This window comes from Stylophora pistillata, chromosome 2 (genome assembly GCF_964205215.1).
Source record: "Stylophora pistillata chromosome 2, jaStyPist1.2, whole genome shotgun sequence".
Taxonomy (NCBI): domain Eukaryota; kingdom Metazoa; phylum Cnidaria; class Anthozoa; order Scleractinia; family Pocilloporidae; genus Stylophora; species Stylophora pistillata.
Window position 1 is genome coordinate 28,731,715 of NC_142520.1, and position 17,600 is coordinate 28,749,314.

The 17,600-nt window shown below is 40.8% G+C and overlaps 2 protein-coding genes and 2 pseudogenes across 16 annotated transcripts in view; 2 read left to right on the forward strand and 2 right to left on the reverse strand.

The window, feature by feature from the left end:
* Positions 1-5,942, forward strand: part of LOC148738213 (uncharacterized) — a 29,645-nt gene extending 23,703 nt beyond the window's left edge. For all 8 annotated transcript variants that reach the window (XM_088750133.1, XM_088750135.1, XM_088750136.1 and 5 more), the window contains 2 exons: positions 492-4,736; positions 5,311-5,942. In XM_088750133.1, coding sequence (XP_088606259.1) covers positions 492-4,709 — 4,218 coding nt within the window. In that variant the 3' untranslated portion in view covers positions 4,710-4,736; positions 5,311-5,942. The remainder of the gene's footprint in view (positions 1-491; positions 4,737-5,310) is intronic.
* Positions 1-17,600, reverse strand: part of LOC148738207 (uncharacterized) — a 214,876-nt gene that overhangs the window by 60,746 nt on the left and 136,530 nt on the right. The window lies entirely within an intron of this gene.
* Positions 7,905-11,909, reverse strand: LOC148738214 (mitochondrial inner membrane protein Mpv17-like; annotated as a pseudogene).
* Positions 16,029-17,600, forward strand: part of LOC111320454 (adenosine deaminase-like) — a 14,660-nt pseudogene continuing 13,088 nt past the window's right edge. Inside the window, exons 1-2 of the transcript XR_015997001.1 lie at positions 16,029-16,333; positions 17,527-17,588. The product of XR_015997001.1 is annotated as an adenosine deaminase-like (transcript). The remainder of the gene's footprint in view (positions 16,334-17,526; positions 17,589-17,600) is intronic.

Sequence of the window (17,600 nt, forward strand, 5' to 3'; positions counted from 1 at the left end):
TGATGGGATTCCATGCAAGAGGACCAGTTCGATGTTTCCATAGACATAAGAAAGCAGTTCTTACGTCTATGATGTCTGGAGTGTGTTTATAATCTATGACATTTTGGCAGCTGTATTTTACAGAAGTCATTAGCCGTGCGCTGTTCTCTTATTAGTTTTTACTCTGAGCTATTGACTATTTAAAATGATTGAATTAAATTATGGAATTTTCTTAGACCCCAAAGTTAAGTTTACGCTTAGCTTCAAAGATATTATCATTCATAAACCTCGAGGGACGATGACTGTGCAAAAGCAGTTTTCGTCTTGAAAATACTCAAAGAGAAATTTCCTCACCTACCAGCTGAGGTTGGTATAATAAATCGAGTTCAACCATATAGGCGCACAAGTCTGGCTCCTATGGTTGGCCATTGGAAAAAAGAAATTGAGGATACGTAGGCCAAGAGGTACAAAGGTAACTGCATGATTTAAACATTTCCAACTTCATACCATAGGATAAACAAAGCAACAAATACCTACCTCAAACAGCTGTCCAAAGGGACCTCCTCTATGCTATTGCAGTGGGGAACGAAGCTTTAAAAGGAAAGTGTTACTGCAATCTCGGATGTGATTATCATAGGCTAGGAGATTTCAAAAGAGCCATCCAGTATCATGAACGTGATCTAAAAATTGCCAAAGAAGTGGGAGACAAGGCTGGAGAGGGAATGAGTTACGGTAATCTCGGCAATGCTTATCACAGCCTAGGAGATTTTGAAAGAGCCATCCAGTATCATGAACGTCATCTAAAAATTGCCAAAGAAGTGGGAGGCAAGGCTGGAGAGGGAAAGAGTTACTGTAATCTCGGCAATGCTTATCGACGCCTAGGAGATTTCGAAAGAGCCATCCAGTATCATGAACGTCATCTAAAAATTGCCAAAGAAGTGGGAGACAAGGCTGGAGAGGGAAAGATTTACTGTAATCTCGGCAATGCTTATCGACGCCTAGGAGATTTCGAAAGAGCCATCCAGTATCATGAACGTCATCTAAAAATTGCCAAAGAAGTGGGAGACAAGGCTGGAGAGGGAATGAGTTACTGTAATCTCGGCATTGCTTATCACAGCCTAGGAGATTTCGAAAGAGCCATCCAGTATCATGAACGTGATCTAAAAATTGCCAAAGAAGTGGGAGACAAGGCTGGAGAGGGAATGAGTTACGGTAATCTCGGCAATGCTTATCACAGCCTAGGAGATTTCGAAAGAGCCATCCAGTATCATGAACGTCATCTAAAAATTGCCAAAGAAGTGGGAGACAAGGCTGTAGAGGGAAAGAGTTACGGTAATCTCGGCAATGCTTATCACAGCCTAGGAGATTTCGAAAGAGCCATCCAGTATCATGAACGTGATCTAAAAATTGCCAAAGAAGTGGGAGACAAGGCTGGAGAGGGAAAGAGTTACTGTAATCTCGGCAATGCTTATCGACGCCTAGGAGATTTCGAAAGAGCCATCCAGTATCATGAACGTCATCTAAAAATTACCAAAGAAGTGGGAGACAAGGCTGGAGAGGAAATGAGTTACGGTAATCTCGGCAATGCTTATCACAGCCTAGGAGATTTCGAAAGAGCCATCCAGTATCATGAACGTGATCTAAAAATTGCCAAAGAAGTGGGAGACAAGGCTGGAGAGGGAATGAGTTACTGTAATCTCGGCAATGCTTATCACAGCCTAGGAGATTTCGAAAGAGCCATCCAGTATCATGAACGTGATCTAAAAATTGCCAAAGAAGTGGGAGACAAGGCTGGAGAGGGAATGAGTTACGGTAATCTCGGCAATGCTTATCACAGCCTAGGAGATTTCGAAAGAGCCATCCAGTATCATGAACGTCATCTAAAAATTGCCAAAGAAGTGGGAGACAAGGCTGTAGAGGGAAAGAGTTACGGTAATCTCGGCAATGCTTATCACAGCCTACGAGATTTCGAAAGAGCCATCCAGTATCATGAACGTGATCTAAAAATTGCCAAAGAAGTGGGAGACAAGGCTGGAGAGGGAAAGAGTTACTGTAATCTCGGCAATGCTTATCGACGCCTAGGAGATTTCGAAAGAGCCATCCAGTATCATGAACGTGATCTAAAAATTGCCAAAGAAGTTGGAGACAAGGCTGGAGAGGGAAAGAGTTGCTGTAATCTCGGCAATGCTTATCACAGCCTAGGAGATTTCGAAAGAGCCATCCAGTATCATGAACGTCATCTAAAAATTGCCAAAGAAGTGGGAGACAAGGCTGGAGAGGGAAAGAGTTACTGTAATCTCGGCAATGCTTATCGATGCCTAGGAGATTTCGAAAGAGCAATCCAGTATCATGAACGTCATCTAAAAATTGCCAAAGAAGTGGGAGACAAGGCTGGAGAGGGAATGAGTTACGGTAATCTCGGCAATGCTTATCACAGCCTAGGAGATTTCGAAAGAGCAATCCAGTATCATGAACGTGGTCTAAAAATTGCCAAAGAAGTGGGAGACAAGGCTGGAGAGGGAAAGAGTTACGGTAATCTCGGCAATGCCTATCACAGCCTAGGAGATTTCGAAAGAGCCATCCAGTGTCATGAACGTCATCTAAAAATTGCCAAAGAAGTGGGAGACAAGGCTGGAGAGGGAATGAGTTACGGTAATCTCGGCATTGCTTATCACAGCCTAGGAGATTTCGAAAGAGCCATCCAGTATCATGAACGTCATCTAAAAATTGCCAAAGAAGTGGGAGACAAGGCTGGAGAGGGAAAGTGTTACTGTAATCTCGGCAATGCTTATCGACGCCTAGGAGATTTCGAAAGAGCCATCCAGTATCATGAACGTCATCTAAAAATTGCCAAAGAAGTGGGAGACAAGGCTGGAGAGGGAAAGAGTTACTGTAATCTCGGCAATGCTTATCACAGCCTAGGAGATCTCGAAAGAGCCATCCAGTATCGTGAACGTCATCTAAAAATTGCCAAAGAAGTTGGAGACAAGGCTGGAGAGGGAAAGAGTTACTGTAATCTCGGCAATGCTTATCACAGCCTAGGAGATTTCGAAAGAGCCATCCAGTATCATGAACGTCATCTAAAAATTGCCAAAGAAGTGGGAGACAAGGCTGGAGAGGGAATGAGTTACGGTAATCTCGGCAATGCTTATCACAGCCTAGGAGATTTCGAAAGAGCCATCCAGTATCATGAACGTGATCTAAAAATTGCCAAAGAAGTGGGAGACAAGGCTGGAGAGGGAAACAGCTACAACAATCTTGGCAATAATTATTGGAGGTTGGGCGACCTAGAAAGAGCTGCCAACCTCTTTCATTCTTGTGTGGTAATCTGTGATGCTATCCGAGCTAGTTTACGTTTGAAAGATGATTGGAAGATTAGCTACCGCAACATGCAAAGGAACGGATATAATTCTTTGTGGCGTGTTCATTTAAAACAAAATCAAGTTTTGGATGCACTTCTATTTGCTGAACAAGGACGTGCACAGGCGCTCAATGACCTTATCTGCTTTAATTATGGGGCGGGAGAGGCACAACTTCGGCCTCGCACACCACCCACTTGTGATTTCGATGTTCTTGCAGGCGGTGCTCCATCAAATACAGTTTTTATGGCGGTAGATGATACGGAACGCAAGATATACTATTGGTTTGTTAACAGCACTCAAGATATGCAATTGAGAAGTATTGAGATAAGTAACTATGACCTCTTCAAAGACGCCAATACTTTTATTGAAAGCTTAGTAAACACAGTGTCAAGAGAGTATAAAAGAGGTGTTATTAAATGCGAAAATCGTTCTCTCGATGAGCCCTGCAATGAGGAATCGATGAAGAAAAGGTCAGGTCATGCTGATATCTTTCCTGAATGCTCACCGAACACAGCTTTACGGAGGTTGTATGACGTTATCATTGAGCCGATTGCTGATCTCATCAATGGCAATCAAGTTATCTTTGTTCCTGAGAGCTCGTTGTGGTTAGTCCCTTTTGCAGCATTAATGAATTCTGAGTCAAACTATCTCTGTGACTCTTTTCGAGTTCGAACGATTCCATCTCTGACTACTCTGAGGTTGATTAACGATTACCCAGACGACTTCCACAGTAACAAGGGTGCTTTACTCGTGGGTGATCCATGTCTGGAGGAGGTTCTTCTCAAGGGGAAGAAGCTCCATCAACTGCCATGTGCAAGAAAAGAAGTAGCGATGATCGGGAGAATCCTTGGCGCTGATCCTCTTATTGGCGAAGAAGCAAAAAAAGATGAGGTATTGAGACGACTTCCCTCTGTTGCGTTGGTGCACTTTGCAGCACATGGCCGAATGGAAACAGGCGAAATTGCTTTAGCGCCACAAAGTGCCTGCTCATCACAGCACTTTAAAGAGGAGGATTATCTTCTAACGATGAAGGATGTGTTGGATACTCGCATACGAGCCAGGCTGGTTGTGCTGAGTTGTTGTCACAGTGCTAGTGGAGAGATTAAGGCCGAGGGAGTGGTTGGAATTGCAAGAGCGTTTTTAGGTGCAGGTGCTTGCTCTGTTCTTGTGTCGTTGTGGGCGATTGATGACGAGGCTACTCTTAAGTTTATGAAATATTTCTATGAAGAACTGGTCACTGGGAAGCTGGCCAGTGAAGCTCTTAACCAAGCTATGAAGAGCATGAAAGAGTCTGGAAAGTTCAGCGAGGTGAAGTACTGGGCACCCTTCGTACTCATTGGGGACGACATCAGACTTGAATTAAATTAACGATAACAGTCTTGGATATTGTCGAATGTAAGTAGGTCAATATTAATTAATGATGTATTTTAAAGTAAGCCCAGAGCATGTTTGTATGAAGGTAGGTGTAGACTTCAACCAAGAGATGATTTTTAAAAAAAGAAAATTTATTCCACGTTCACTTTCAAGTGGAAAGTCACCCACGTTTGAATCTTTTAGTAAGTTATCTTGCCACGGTATATGTTTATGCCAGTCAGTTTTAGTGAGAGAGCAGGTAACTGGAATGGCTCTTATGTCTTCAAAGATGATATGTTTTTAGTTACGGAATCACAACGTATAATTTGAAATGAGCCGCGAAATGATATCCAAGTTTAATGGAAGACTTTAACCAGAACGTCTCCAAGGTTGTTCAGTGATAACGTAATGACACGAGATGAATTTCAGTTTGTGTTCAATGTATATCAAAATGAGTCAATGGAAAATTGGCTTGTTCGGCGCCGACCCCAAGGATCTCTGATACTTCTACAAACATTGGTGTGCGAAACAAGTTTAATGCTTTAGGATTGCATTTAAACCTATGTCAAAATTAATGCTTTGAATTTACGTTTCTGATACTTTTACCTGTTTGCAGGAAAGACGAGATCCTTGCTGACGACTTTTTGGCAACGATTTGTATCCAACCTCTCCGGCGACGAGAACTTCTTGAGTGTCTTAGGCACTATAGCTTGGCTCTTAGTGAAAAAAAGTTGTTTTGTTAGGCCTTTAGGGCGAAATTGCTCAGTTTTAAAATTTGGTATCAAAAACTTTTCTTAATGTATAATACGAAATGTACCACGGTGTGTTGCAGAATAGACTTCCGATTGAATTTTTCTCGGGGCTATGGGTATTTGTAGAGCGAAGCAGCTTATTCCGCTATTAGGTCGTGTTGGTGGTTTTTTTCAGTATGAGTCTTACAGTTAGTTCATTTTCATTGAAAAGTTTAATTCATTTTGTGGTTGTAATTTTCCTTCTTGCTTACTTACAGCACCGAAGTAGTTCCTAGGCAAACTGAACTTTGCAGTATGTTACCAATATATTTTTCAGTGTTTATAGTAGATTTTTAGGTCTTTATTCTTTTTAGTTTGAGTTGGATTTTTCTTTCACCAAGTTCTCCGTTTAGGGCCAGTTTTTGTAGCGAGTTAGGTACAACGATTAAGTTGGCAAGTTGTTGTAATCTCTTTGAGTTACTTTGTTATCGTGTGGAAATACAAACTCACTTACAGATGGTTTTTGTTATAGATTTCATGATTAACCTCAGCCCGGCAACACCTTGTGTAGAGAAAATCCCGAACAATGAAGGATTCGAAGCTCAAGCTTTGTGATTTTTCAGAGGGATGCTGTTGCAAGCTGATCAGAACTAACAGCACCCGCTGCGAATTTGAAAGGAACAAGATTCGATTTTTCGAGGGGGAACTCAAATACTTTCCTTGTCTCTCACTCGTTACGAGCTTGAAACAGCTTGTTATTTTCTCCTTCTCTCGTTTGAGTTATTGAGGACGTCGTGAATTGTTTTAAAACATGTAAGGGAGGAAAGATTAATCTCCTAAACACCAAGTACTCTTTATAATATGGCACCAGGAGAGTTTTAGGGTATGAATTTGAGCGTACACAGGTGCTGCGAAAAATACGTCAAGTTCAAGGCCTGAAGGTTGCGCAAATCCTTTATACTTTACTAAGTTATCGTTAAAGGAGTACATCATAGTCGCCATTGAGGAACAAGATGTTCATTGAGATCGCTTTTGACGCGTTATATTATCAAACTATAACCTGTATGATCCCAAAACAATATTATTTTACAGTAAGTGGTTTGAACCCGTGGGTAACATGTGAAAGTGTAGTGCGATTGACCGGGTGAGTGTAGTCCTGAGAGGGACTGTTTTGGTTGTGGCGACTGACGTTTGACAACCTGTGTGGAAGTCATCATCAGACTCAAGTGAATAGTTGTTGTCAATAGAATGTTGTTAGTCCAGTTGGTGTAAAATGATTGGTCAGTTTTGCTGTGAGGCTATTGGCTGTAACACTCAAATGGCGTAAGTAACGTTAGGTCATTCTGTCCGGTTCGTTTGTAAACAATCATTGGATTCGGTTTTTGTGATATCCGGAGTAATCAAGGTCGAGGTAAGCGTTATCAGCCGAAGCCGAAGACTGAGGCTGAAAACACTGACCGAGACCTTCATTATTCCGGATATCACAAAAACCGAATCGAATAATTGTTTTATTATACATTGTTTTAAAGGAAATAGCGCCAAACGCATTATCGCAGCGAACACAGTTTATTTTCGAAAACTTAAAAATGTACAACTGTGTGGTAAACAAATTTTCATTTGAGCTAATTCCTTTCTGTCGTGTGGCTCCTGGATATTTTTCTCTTTAAGGTATTCGTAAAAATGTTCCTTCGCCACCTTTGTCGATCTTTAGGTATTTTCCAAATCTTTATCTTCAAGTAATTTCTTAATTTCTCGTTGGGTCGATGAAGCGAATCGAGAAGCCATTCTTACTTCGCTATCCATGAACTTGACATTGCTCCACCGGAAATGATGCATCGCGCACGCAACCTACAGATTATTCACTAATCTGTGGGTACAGATTAGTGAATAATCTGTAGGTTGCGCTCTTTCCCAGAATTAAAACTGTGGGCGTTTAGCCAATGAGAAGACAGATGGTGACTACAATGTATAATAATAATGTTAAAATGCTGTTGAGGGCAGTCTGTGCTAATTTGGTAAACCAGCTTTCCAGAATAAGTCGTTGAAAGTAGTTAGTGCCGACGGATCAAAACAGACCCGGCAATCATGACCGAACTGGAGTAAGAATATTTTACTGACAATAAGTATTCACTTGACTCTCATGATGACTTCCGCACAGATTGTCGAAACTTCAATCACCACCACCAACAGTCTAACTCAGGACTACAATCACACGGGCGATCGCACACTTTGAAATATTATTACATTATAAAACTCTTTCTCGATGCAAATATTTTGGCAGCCTTAGATCTTGGAAAAATTTGTCACCTGACCCTCAAAGCCTTGCAATTTGATGAAAACCCGTTGTAAGACAGAAAATTCGGGACTACATTGAATGGTCGGGAACTTGGTAACTTCAGGGTGACTTTTGTCCAAACACTCAAGTGCACATGCAGCACAAGCTACTAAGGTAGTCTTCTGTGTAATTCTTGCAATGTGGTAAGAGCAGCGTTTTTTATTGTCAAAAGCTCTGACATCGCAATTGTCACATTTATTCTAGAGTATAGCTAAGTTACTCAAGCGATCTGGGACTGTCTCAACTGTCAACTGCTTATTAGAGGCAAATAAATACTTGCATTACTGCCCAACTGATGCCGGACTCACACCCTTGTAAGAAAAAGTGAATTCCAAATTCACTGCGTACGATCGATGTACAGTTAGTCGTCATTGTGGTGAATATGACATGATATATATGTTCGTAACTCTTAAATATCAAGATTACGTGATTTGGAAGCAAATTTTTTTCTCGTTTGCATTTTAGAGCAATTACTATAGAAAGGCGACCGCACGTCAATCGTGTTTCTTTTTGACTGTTTACCTACAGTTTCAACCATATTCGTTTACTTAAAATCCACAACATGTTACTGTTTATGGAAAGAGTTAAAAATTACGTGAAAACTAGAATTCCTTAAAATTACGCTGTCGAACTATTTGCAAGCTTGCAGAAAATAACAATAAATAGTGACAGTCACTATAAATAAGCAATAAGAAAAGATACATGAATTAGCTGCGCCTTTCCTAGAAAATATTGAAGGTGAAAATGCCTCTATAAAGGTTTGACGTCTCCCAGCTAATGGAAGAAGTTTCCCTAACGACCCCAGACAGATGTAAGTGTTGCCTGACACTCATTGAGGGACTGATACAACTCAGAATTCATCGGTGAGGCACGTAAGAAATTGATCGAAGGGGAATTTTGGAAGAAAGAATAGAACATCTTAATTGAAAGTTTTGAATAGCGGCCCTTAAATGATCCCTGAATTATATGAAACTTGGATCGATTTAAACCTCAAAGAGATCATTTGAATTGAGGGTCCGCCTCGACCACCAAAATAGTGTAAAAGCAACCTCTTGTCACCACACAAATGCAATTGATCGAAACTATCAGCGTTTTTTTCGGAGCCAAAATGCATGACTCTCAACATCTTCATCTGGTCGCTTCTCCATCGCCCCCCACCACCCCCTACCGTCCCCCACCACCCCCCTCTTCCCCTCCAAAAGAAAACTTCTCGGACAGATAACACTATTTCGTGGAATGTTCCAACTCCTTGTGTGAAGTCCATGCCAGATATGTATTCCAAAACAGTGACGCAACATTTACAACCAGCTCTCGAAAATGCGCGGGAAAAAAATAAAAGTTACAGAACTGAACAGCTGGCCAGATTTGGTAGTTCACAACCATGTTGGGATAGAATTCCTCGCAGATTTTGTCTCTAATCTCTGTGATGGTACGACGTTCAACAATTCCGACAGCGCCGTAAAATAAAACAAGAAACACAGGCGCCAAGATGCTTTGATCCACTGTCATTTTCCGAATGGCATTTCCGGGGCTTTTGCGAGCAAATCTTTTGTCAAGTTGTGCGTACCATACGTGGAATATCGGGCCGATCACTACAGTTCCGACAGCTGCCATTCGGGCTGTACGCACAAAATCATGCTCTCGCAATGGACTTTCTCTACGTATTGCTGTGCGATGAAGTCTCCAGCTCCAAGGAGGGCTCCTGGAAACAAAACAAGCTAATTAAATGTGAGCACCAAGTTATTTTCGTTACCAGCCTCTTTTGCGTCACCTTTTCTTTATTCCCCTTCTTCGTCACCTTCTGGCTATTTTTTGAGACTTTTTTAAATCAACCACTTATTTTGCATTGGGGGTCTGGGGCAAGCATGGGTGATTAAGCGTACTCGTCTATGTATGTATGTATAGTTTTTAAGTAAAGTAGAATAACGTTGTCAAAAATATAAATTAACGTCAGACTTTTTTGAGACACTGAAAACTGAAAATTATCAAAATACTATTCAGCGTAATAGTTTTCTGAGTTCTTTTGTGAACGAAAATGCAACAAAAGGAAAAAAAGGAAAAAAAATCTGCGGCCTGATAGAGCCACAACCAAAGTAACACCTCTCTTGTGATACCTCTCAGTTCCGGATTAACTCAATTCAAAGAACATACAAGAAAACGTCGCTAAATGCCTCTGTCTGTAGCCGTTGTATCAGGTTTCCTTCAGTGAATGGGCAGTTATGTTAAGTCAAGTAAGCCAGTAGCTGCTTGCAGGCGGTAGTTGGTATGCGCAAGATTCAGCGAGGCGAATATGTTCCTTCGCCACATTGGACGGGTGTAAGATTTGGGACGTGTGACAAAGCGAAGAGGAGGGGAGAGGTGTTTCTAGCTTTCTCCCCCTCCCCCCTCCCCTTCGCTTTGTCACTCATCCCAGATCTTCCGTCTGTCCGGCCGATCGAATATATTCGCCGTGCGGAATCTTGCACATACCACGTATAACTACCGCTTGCCAGGAGGCAAGGAAGCCAGGTAAGCGAGGCAAGTCCGACAGGTCAACTACTTCAGGCTACTTCAGTCCGACAGGTCAACTACTTTGCTCCGACGAAGGGCTAACGCTCGAAACGTCAGCTTTTGGAATAGTTACGGTGGCCAATTTTACCACTTCAACTTTGTTGATATATCCAAATTATTCAACTACTTCAGACAGACTGAGTTAGACATGTGAGTGAAGTACATGATCCGAGAAAATAAATTATGCAAGTCAAAAAAAAAAAATTGGAAAGAGGAGTGAAGTACAATCGCCTATGTTACACCAGGCTATAATTTATGTCTCCATATATAAATTATCCACTGAGGATTCAGATTAAAAAAATGCGCCAGTTTGGAGTTGCGAAACGCAATAGAAGGAAAGGTGATGGATCTCTGACTTTGGCGGTTTTAGGGCGTGTCGGCGGGAGCATTTACTGTCGAGGCAATCATCAGAGCAAGTTTTTGAAACGAGGGAAGGCTAAAAATAACGAGCAGATGTTCTTCCTTTAGCAACCATTTCTCCTTGAGAGTTTTCTCGACGCCGCTCAAAGGGCTCGCTCGTTACCTCACGCAGATTACGAAATTAAAGCAAATTTGACCGATTTTTGTAGGACAGTTCTCGAACATTGGAAAATATTCTATATTTTTTGGTGTCCCATCCACTCTGATGTTCAAAGAGGCCAGGTAACATTTCTAAATACTATTGATGAAGACTAAAGGATGGCTTAATAGAGTAAACCGGAAAATGACCTTAGCTGAGTCGAGTTGATCGATAACATTTCACATATTGTAAGGATCTGAAACGGATCCTTGTTTAGGTTATCGTCTGTCTCATAGATGTACAGTTTATATTCTCTTGATAAAGATAACTTTGTATCCAAAATCATGGACTTCGTATGAACTTCGCAAAGGGGACTATGAGCGCGATTATTGACCGAATTAAATCATGATAAGCTAGGTTCCGTTTTACGAATGAAAAACAAATTTTTCATAGCGACGACGTTCTCGTACCACAACAAATTTCGAAGCAAGCTAAAAATTCCGGGATAATGAAAAAGCTTAACTGGGTAGATTTAGAGAAACCTTAAAGTAGAACAGTGGTAAATGTATGAGAAATTAGAAAAATAAATGCCCATGGTTTGAAAAATACATGCGACTCGACGAATTATTGTGATGTCAAGACAAATATTTAATTACCTTGCGTTCGATAAAACGTACGTAATCCCAGCTAAATTGCCAAACATTGGTTGGGAAAGAGGGCCCAAAGATCGATAAGCGCTTTCGACGACCAAGTGGCTGAAACACCATAAATTCTACCCAGGTGTTTTAAAATTTTCCTTAAAATTCAAGCTGTTGCATACGATCAGTGATTCAAGGGTCAAAGTCTATCTGTCGATATAAGCTGTGTTTTCCACGGATGAATTTCCAAACATCGCATGTACCAGCTCCAAGCACGAATCGTTAACCTCAAGACCATAATTCCCCGTGTTGTTCCACCGAATCCTTTTCGCTACACTAACATTTTACAGCCTAGCTATGATGCTATTCTAACTATTTACCAAGTTGCTTGTATTGTGAAATGCAAATGACGTTCTTATCGGCGGCTGGTGAACCTTGCATATATTCCGGCATAAGTTCAAATTTGCATGTTCTTGCACGATATAACCCAACATCACCGCTACCATAGAAACGTAAAAACTTTGCACAAAACTTTGAACTTGGACCTAGGAATACAAAAATCTCCAAAACATTGGGTTATCAAAATTCATATCAGAAATTTCAACCAAATTATCGCTACGACAAGTCACTTTTGAAATAGGAAATAAAGCTGTGAATGACTGTTCATCCCGCAGTAAAAGTTACACAACTCACTATTCACCAGGTAAACTATAGCCGACCCTCCTCTACTCTCGAAGGAGTAAGGAGGGGGGGCGGGGAGGGGGGGGCGGGCAGGGGAGGCAAGGCTACACCCTGTCGCAAATGTCCGAAAGCAACAAGCTCCCAAGAATTGACGAACCCAAGAAGGTTAAACTCGTGCGCATCGTCATACTGGCAGTTATTATTGAATCCCTATGCGTAATGGCCCTTTGAAAGTTAGCTTCAAACAGGCAATGGTTTCGTCGTTAAGAAAACACTGAAACGAGAAGGAATAGGCTATTATAGGTATATTAAGATTGTAGATGCCAACAAGTCCGGTTTCAACGAGCACTTTTAACTTTACTACATTACGGTCGATCGCGGTCGCTAATAAAGGAACAAATAATTGCAAGTTATTACAAATACGAGTATAAAGAATAGAAAAACGTAAACAACAAAGGAAAAGCATTAGGTCTTAGGAGAATCAAAAAAGATATGAATTATTTATGCCTAATGCTCGATGTGATTTCTTTTGTTTTATTTCTCCAAGCCTTGGAGCCAAGTTTCAATTTAAGTATATCGAAAATGGCCGATTGGGTCAGGTTTCGCGGGGAATTTGGCCATATTTTTTACATTAGATCTTTTCAGTTTTCGTGCCTAAAATCGTCCATTTTCCGGTTTTGACATTGGGGTTTCAATATAATTTCCCTGAGTAGCTGCCGATGATGTAATGTGTGGCAGTGATTAGTTAAGGGGCCTGCATTCATGCTTTCGGTTTCCTTTTATCAAAGTCTACTTTTTGAGCGGCGGCCATCAAGTTTTTCGGGAATAAAATGGAAAGTCTTAAGTGGGCATAGGAATGGTCCTTTTCCCTTGTGAATCTAATCATTACCCGGAATTGCTGTCATCATTTAGTACTGGCCTGTGGACGTAACGAGTTGTCAACAATGCTCTCGGCTTCCACTCACAGCCTTTCAATGATATTGGTCTGCCTGTGGCAGCTATTACGCCTTCGAGGAGCTCGCGCGCGTTACTTCCGCTTTTTCCGAGTAATGAAATCAAATGACGCCATGGAAAAACAAAATCGTTAGAGTCGTTGGTTTAAATCGTAGTTCGTTTCAATGAATGCATTGAACCAGGAGCCCAGGAAAGCAAATGCTACGATCTAGAATTCCAATACTGATAAGTCTCGATCATATTAGGCCTAAGGATCCGCGATTGTCGCTTGGTGTGGCGAGTATAATCAGCCATTTGAACCACAACAAAATCGAGTACAATGCACACACCTACAATATCGCTCAAGAACTACAAGTGTATCCGTTGGCAAGAAATATCGTTGACACGATTTGGAGCCACTACAATGATTCGAAATATGATCTCATGTTTGGAGGCTTTGTTTGGAACGAGCCTTTCCTCAAAACGATTGTAAACGAGCTGAAATATTATGACTACCCTGGTGGGATTGTTATTGCAGGTCCTCAAGTGTCTTACGTCGGAAAAGGGCAGCTAGAGAAGTACTACCCGGAAGGAGACGTATTCATACGGGGATATGCGGAACAAGCTGTGCTAGAACTAGCCCAAGGGAAGGAAAATATCTTAGGGGTCCACTTAACAAATACTCCAGACAAGGGCTTGCACACGTCCACCAAATTATCCGAGCTTTCGTCGCCTTTCCTCGACGGAACGCTGGAGCCTCAGCAGTTCATGCGCTGGGAAACGACCCGTGGCTGTCCTTACAGCTGCTCATTCTGCCAGCACAGAGATCCATCGCCTTCTTCGTCGGCTAATAAGAGCTGAACTAAAATCCAGCACTCGCAAAGGGATCGAATTCTGTCGGAAATCGAATGGTTCGTCGACAATAATGTCCGGGATCTCGCTGTGCTTGATCCCACCTTTAACACGCTGAACGGGAACATGGTACTTGACTTTCTAGAATGCGCCAGATTTTCTGGAAAAATCAGCCTCCAGTGTAGGCCTGAAAGAGTCACGAAGACATTTTTAGATCAGGTTGAGTCGCTTGGCAATACCACAGGAGCTGAAGTGGTTCTAGAGTTTGGTGTTCAAACGCTCGACCCCTAAGAACTGTTGCATATTGAGCGAGTGCGTAATGCCAACACTTACAAGTTAGCTGAGAAAGTTTTAGAAAAGTTGGCTCTTGTTCATCAACGTAGAATTAAGCACGAAGTCAGCCTCATCTTTGGCTTGCCCCTGCAAACCGTCGAGAGTTTTCAGCAGACTATACTGAAGCTTCAAGAGACGACGGATGGCTCGCTCGTCGCTTTTCCTCTGATGCTGTTGCGAGGGACACCCTTGTATTACCAAAGGGAAAAGTTTGGGCTGATCGAAGATACGGATATCGCCCATCCATTGATAGATCGGATCCAAAAATTTATCCCTCATGTTGTAACCTCTCCTTCTATGAGTTACAGAGACTGGAATACAATGGCGAACATTTCTGTTTCACTACAAGAGCAAACAGAGCCGAAAGAGGAACGTGGAATACATGCTTGAATTAATTTTCAAAACTCCCAAACTCGCATTACACGAGACTCTTTTGATGAAAAAGACTGGGTGAGAGAATTGATTTTATCACTATATTTCACCGTAGGTAAATAATATATTATGATATCTAGCAATATCGCTTGATATAAGAATGCGTTTACGGACTCAATTTTCTTCCCATATTTTGAGGAAAATTGTCAGCTAAGCTTTTCATTTATAGTGCTTTCTTAACGAAAGTCATCTTATAATTTTAAGGAAGTAATACTATAGTGCCGTCCTTAACCGCCACGAAAATTAATAAATTTTAAGTTTTGCTTTTTTTACACCAATATATATTTTCCACAAGTGCTTCTGACTATAGGCCACTTGGTTTCAGTAAAGAAGGAAGATAAAGAAAACTTTATTCAAGTGTCAATGTATTTAGCTTTACAAGTGTAAAAACTAATTGGGGACACTACTTATATACTAAATATACTAGTCACTTAACCCAAAGAAATTTAAAGGTAAATATACTAGTTATTTACACATTCAGAGTAAAATTTATCTAGTCTTGTGAATCATTCAACAAATAAATAAGGAGACTGGTGGAATTGCTTAATTCAGAGTTAGAAAAAGAATTACATCATGAATTATATCCAAAATAAAAAAATATATATATATAAGTTAAATAGAAGTAAATTTAAACTTTAAATAGGTGTCTTAAATATCAACAAACGTCACTGTAAGAAAGATAAAGGGTGTTCTTTTTCGTCTGGTCACGAGCTTGGGTTATCAAAATTAAAAATATCTATATCCCCATTTGATCGTCAAATGAGAACATGAAAAGAACAAGGACGATTGTAAATGTTGACATCGGTAGTGAATAAAAGTAGGATGCCGTTTTTCGTTTTGTCACGAGCATGAATGTCGGCCTCGGCTAACTTTGCTTATCTTAGCAGCGTGCACTGTGCAGGGCACCTGCCCCTTGCAAACCACGACAGTGACGGAAACGAGGACACGTCAAAACAAAAGATCTGATATGCGCCGAACTATAGCACAACGCGTGCGTTTTAAAACTTTCCACATTTCTTAGCTGTCCTCTGCAAAAACAACCACGTGAAATATTTGCGTAGTTCGAGAGCGGAAATGACTGCAAATTATTCAAATTTCTACCTGGCACTCAACGCTTCTCAAATGAATTTTGCTTCATTTGATGCGTGGCGTGGAAAGGGACGGGAAACCAGAGTTAGTGGATGAGACTAACTCTGGGTAAACACATCCACTCATTCAAAAAATTCTAGCTTAAGATACAAATATAAATTCATATTTTGATCGATGTCTTTACTGGCTTTGCCGTCCTAACTTGTAACGCTCCCCAATAGCATTAAAAGGTCTATTTAAGGTTCGATTTTTCACAGGGATCCAGAATTTTCTTTGGCAGACTAAAACAACTTTCTTTCATAGATTACCGAGCTCAAAAGACATCATCTTTACCATGTTAGCCACTGCAATACTGGCATTAAACTTTTGATCAAGTCTTGCTTCCATGGCTGTAGGATCCTTTCCTACCCTTCCCCCACTTAGCAAGGAGCGATGAGCCTACCCCTCCTCGGGACCAGGCAAGTTGCGCAAAAGTCACGCAGTCGTCACGAAGTACACGCAGAGACGTTCATGTTGAAAAACCGGGAAGTTGAACAGAGATGGCTCTTAAACAGCCAGAGTGAAAAGTAAGTCGGTGAGGGTGAAGTTATTTAAGGCTTGACTGAAAAAAACCAACCACATTAGCTGATTTCTCCATAGCAACCAAATATATTTTGTAGTGCTGTTGTGGTAGCGGTCTACATCTTGTAATTTTCTCACTTCCACTCAGCATGGCGTTCTTTGCCGGCTCTAACTGTACGCTGACCCTGTTGTTTGAATTCTTTATTCAAAAAACAAACCGTAGGCTCTTTTAGAGCGCCAAAAGAGCGTTTCTTATTTTTGATTTCACTGCTAAGTTTACCCTATAGACATGAGTTTACTCTGTGCAAATGTTTAACGCTACATTGCCGGGCTATAAATAAGTATTAACACGTTACACGTGTTGTGACGGGTAACTCTCTTTCCTAAATCATTGCTTTTTTGTTGTCCGATCTCTTTGCTTTGACTTAACCTTGAAGCGTACATTTCATCAAATGAAAGTCAGAATTTGCTTCGAGTTAATCGTTATGTTTACTTTCATTTTTCAAACTCCACGTTACAACGTGGATTAAATTAGTGCTCAAGATCTTGATCATTAATTTAATCCAATGCGATCGATGATACTATCTTACTATTTGGATTTCACGTCAAGGTTAAGTAAAAAGCGTCTGTAAGATCCTGCCCTCTCGTGATGCTCAAACATAGTTTTTAAGTAAGTCATTATTACAAAGAAATTGCTAGTAATTTGGCAAAATTTATCACTGAGTCGTTAGCCATATTTGTGTCCATATTTGGGCCTCGTTTAAAGAAAGTTGGGCGGGACTGGAGGTGTTGTTTCGTGTGTCGAGTTACACAATACTGAAACAACGCATTATCCTTGCACTAAACTTAAACTGAATCAGTAAGTATGGTGGAGAGTTGCATCGTACATGTCAAGTTTAATCTGTTTAATGACCCATTATGTTAAGATCAGCAACTGTTTACACTGTTGGAAACTTTGGAGTTCCATTTATATTTTAATGGCAAACTACCGACATGCTTTTACTTATGAAGTGCATTCAACTCCCAATGACTTGATCAAATCTCTATTCCTCAAACCTTGCAGTAATTTGAATCAAAATTGATTTCCTTTTGGAATTTACTATGTGAGTAATAATCAGTCCAACCAATCAAGATCAAACAATCAGCAATGATATGATACAGGACTTCTATTTATTGTTTTTGTATGTTTTATTTTCAGGTGGAGCTTCATGTTCATCTTGATGGAGCTATTAGGATACAGACCCTCATTGATTTGGCTAAGTACTGTACCGT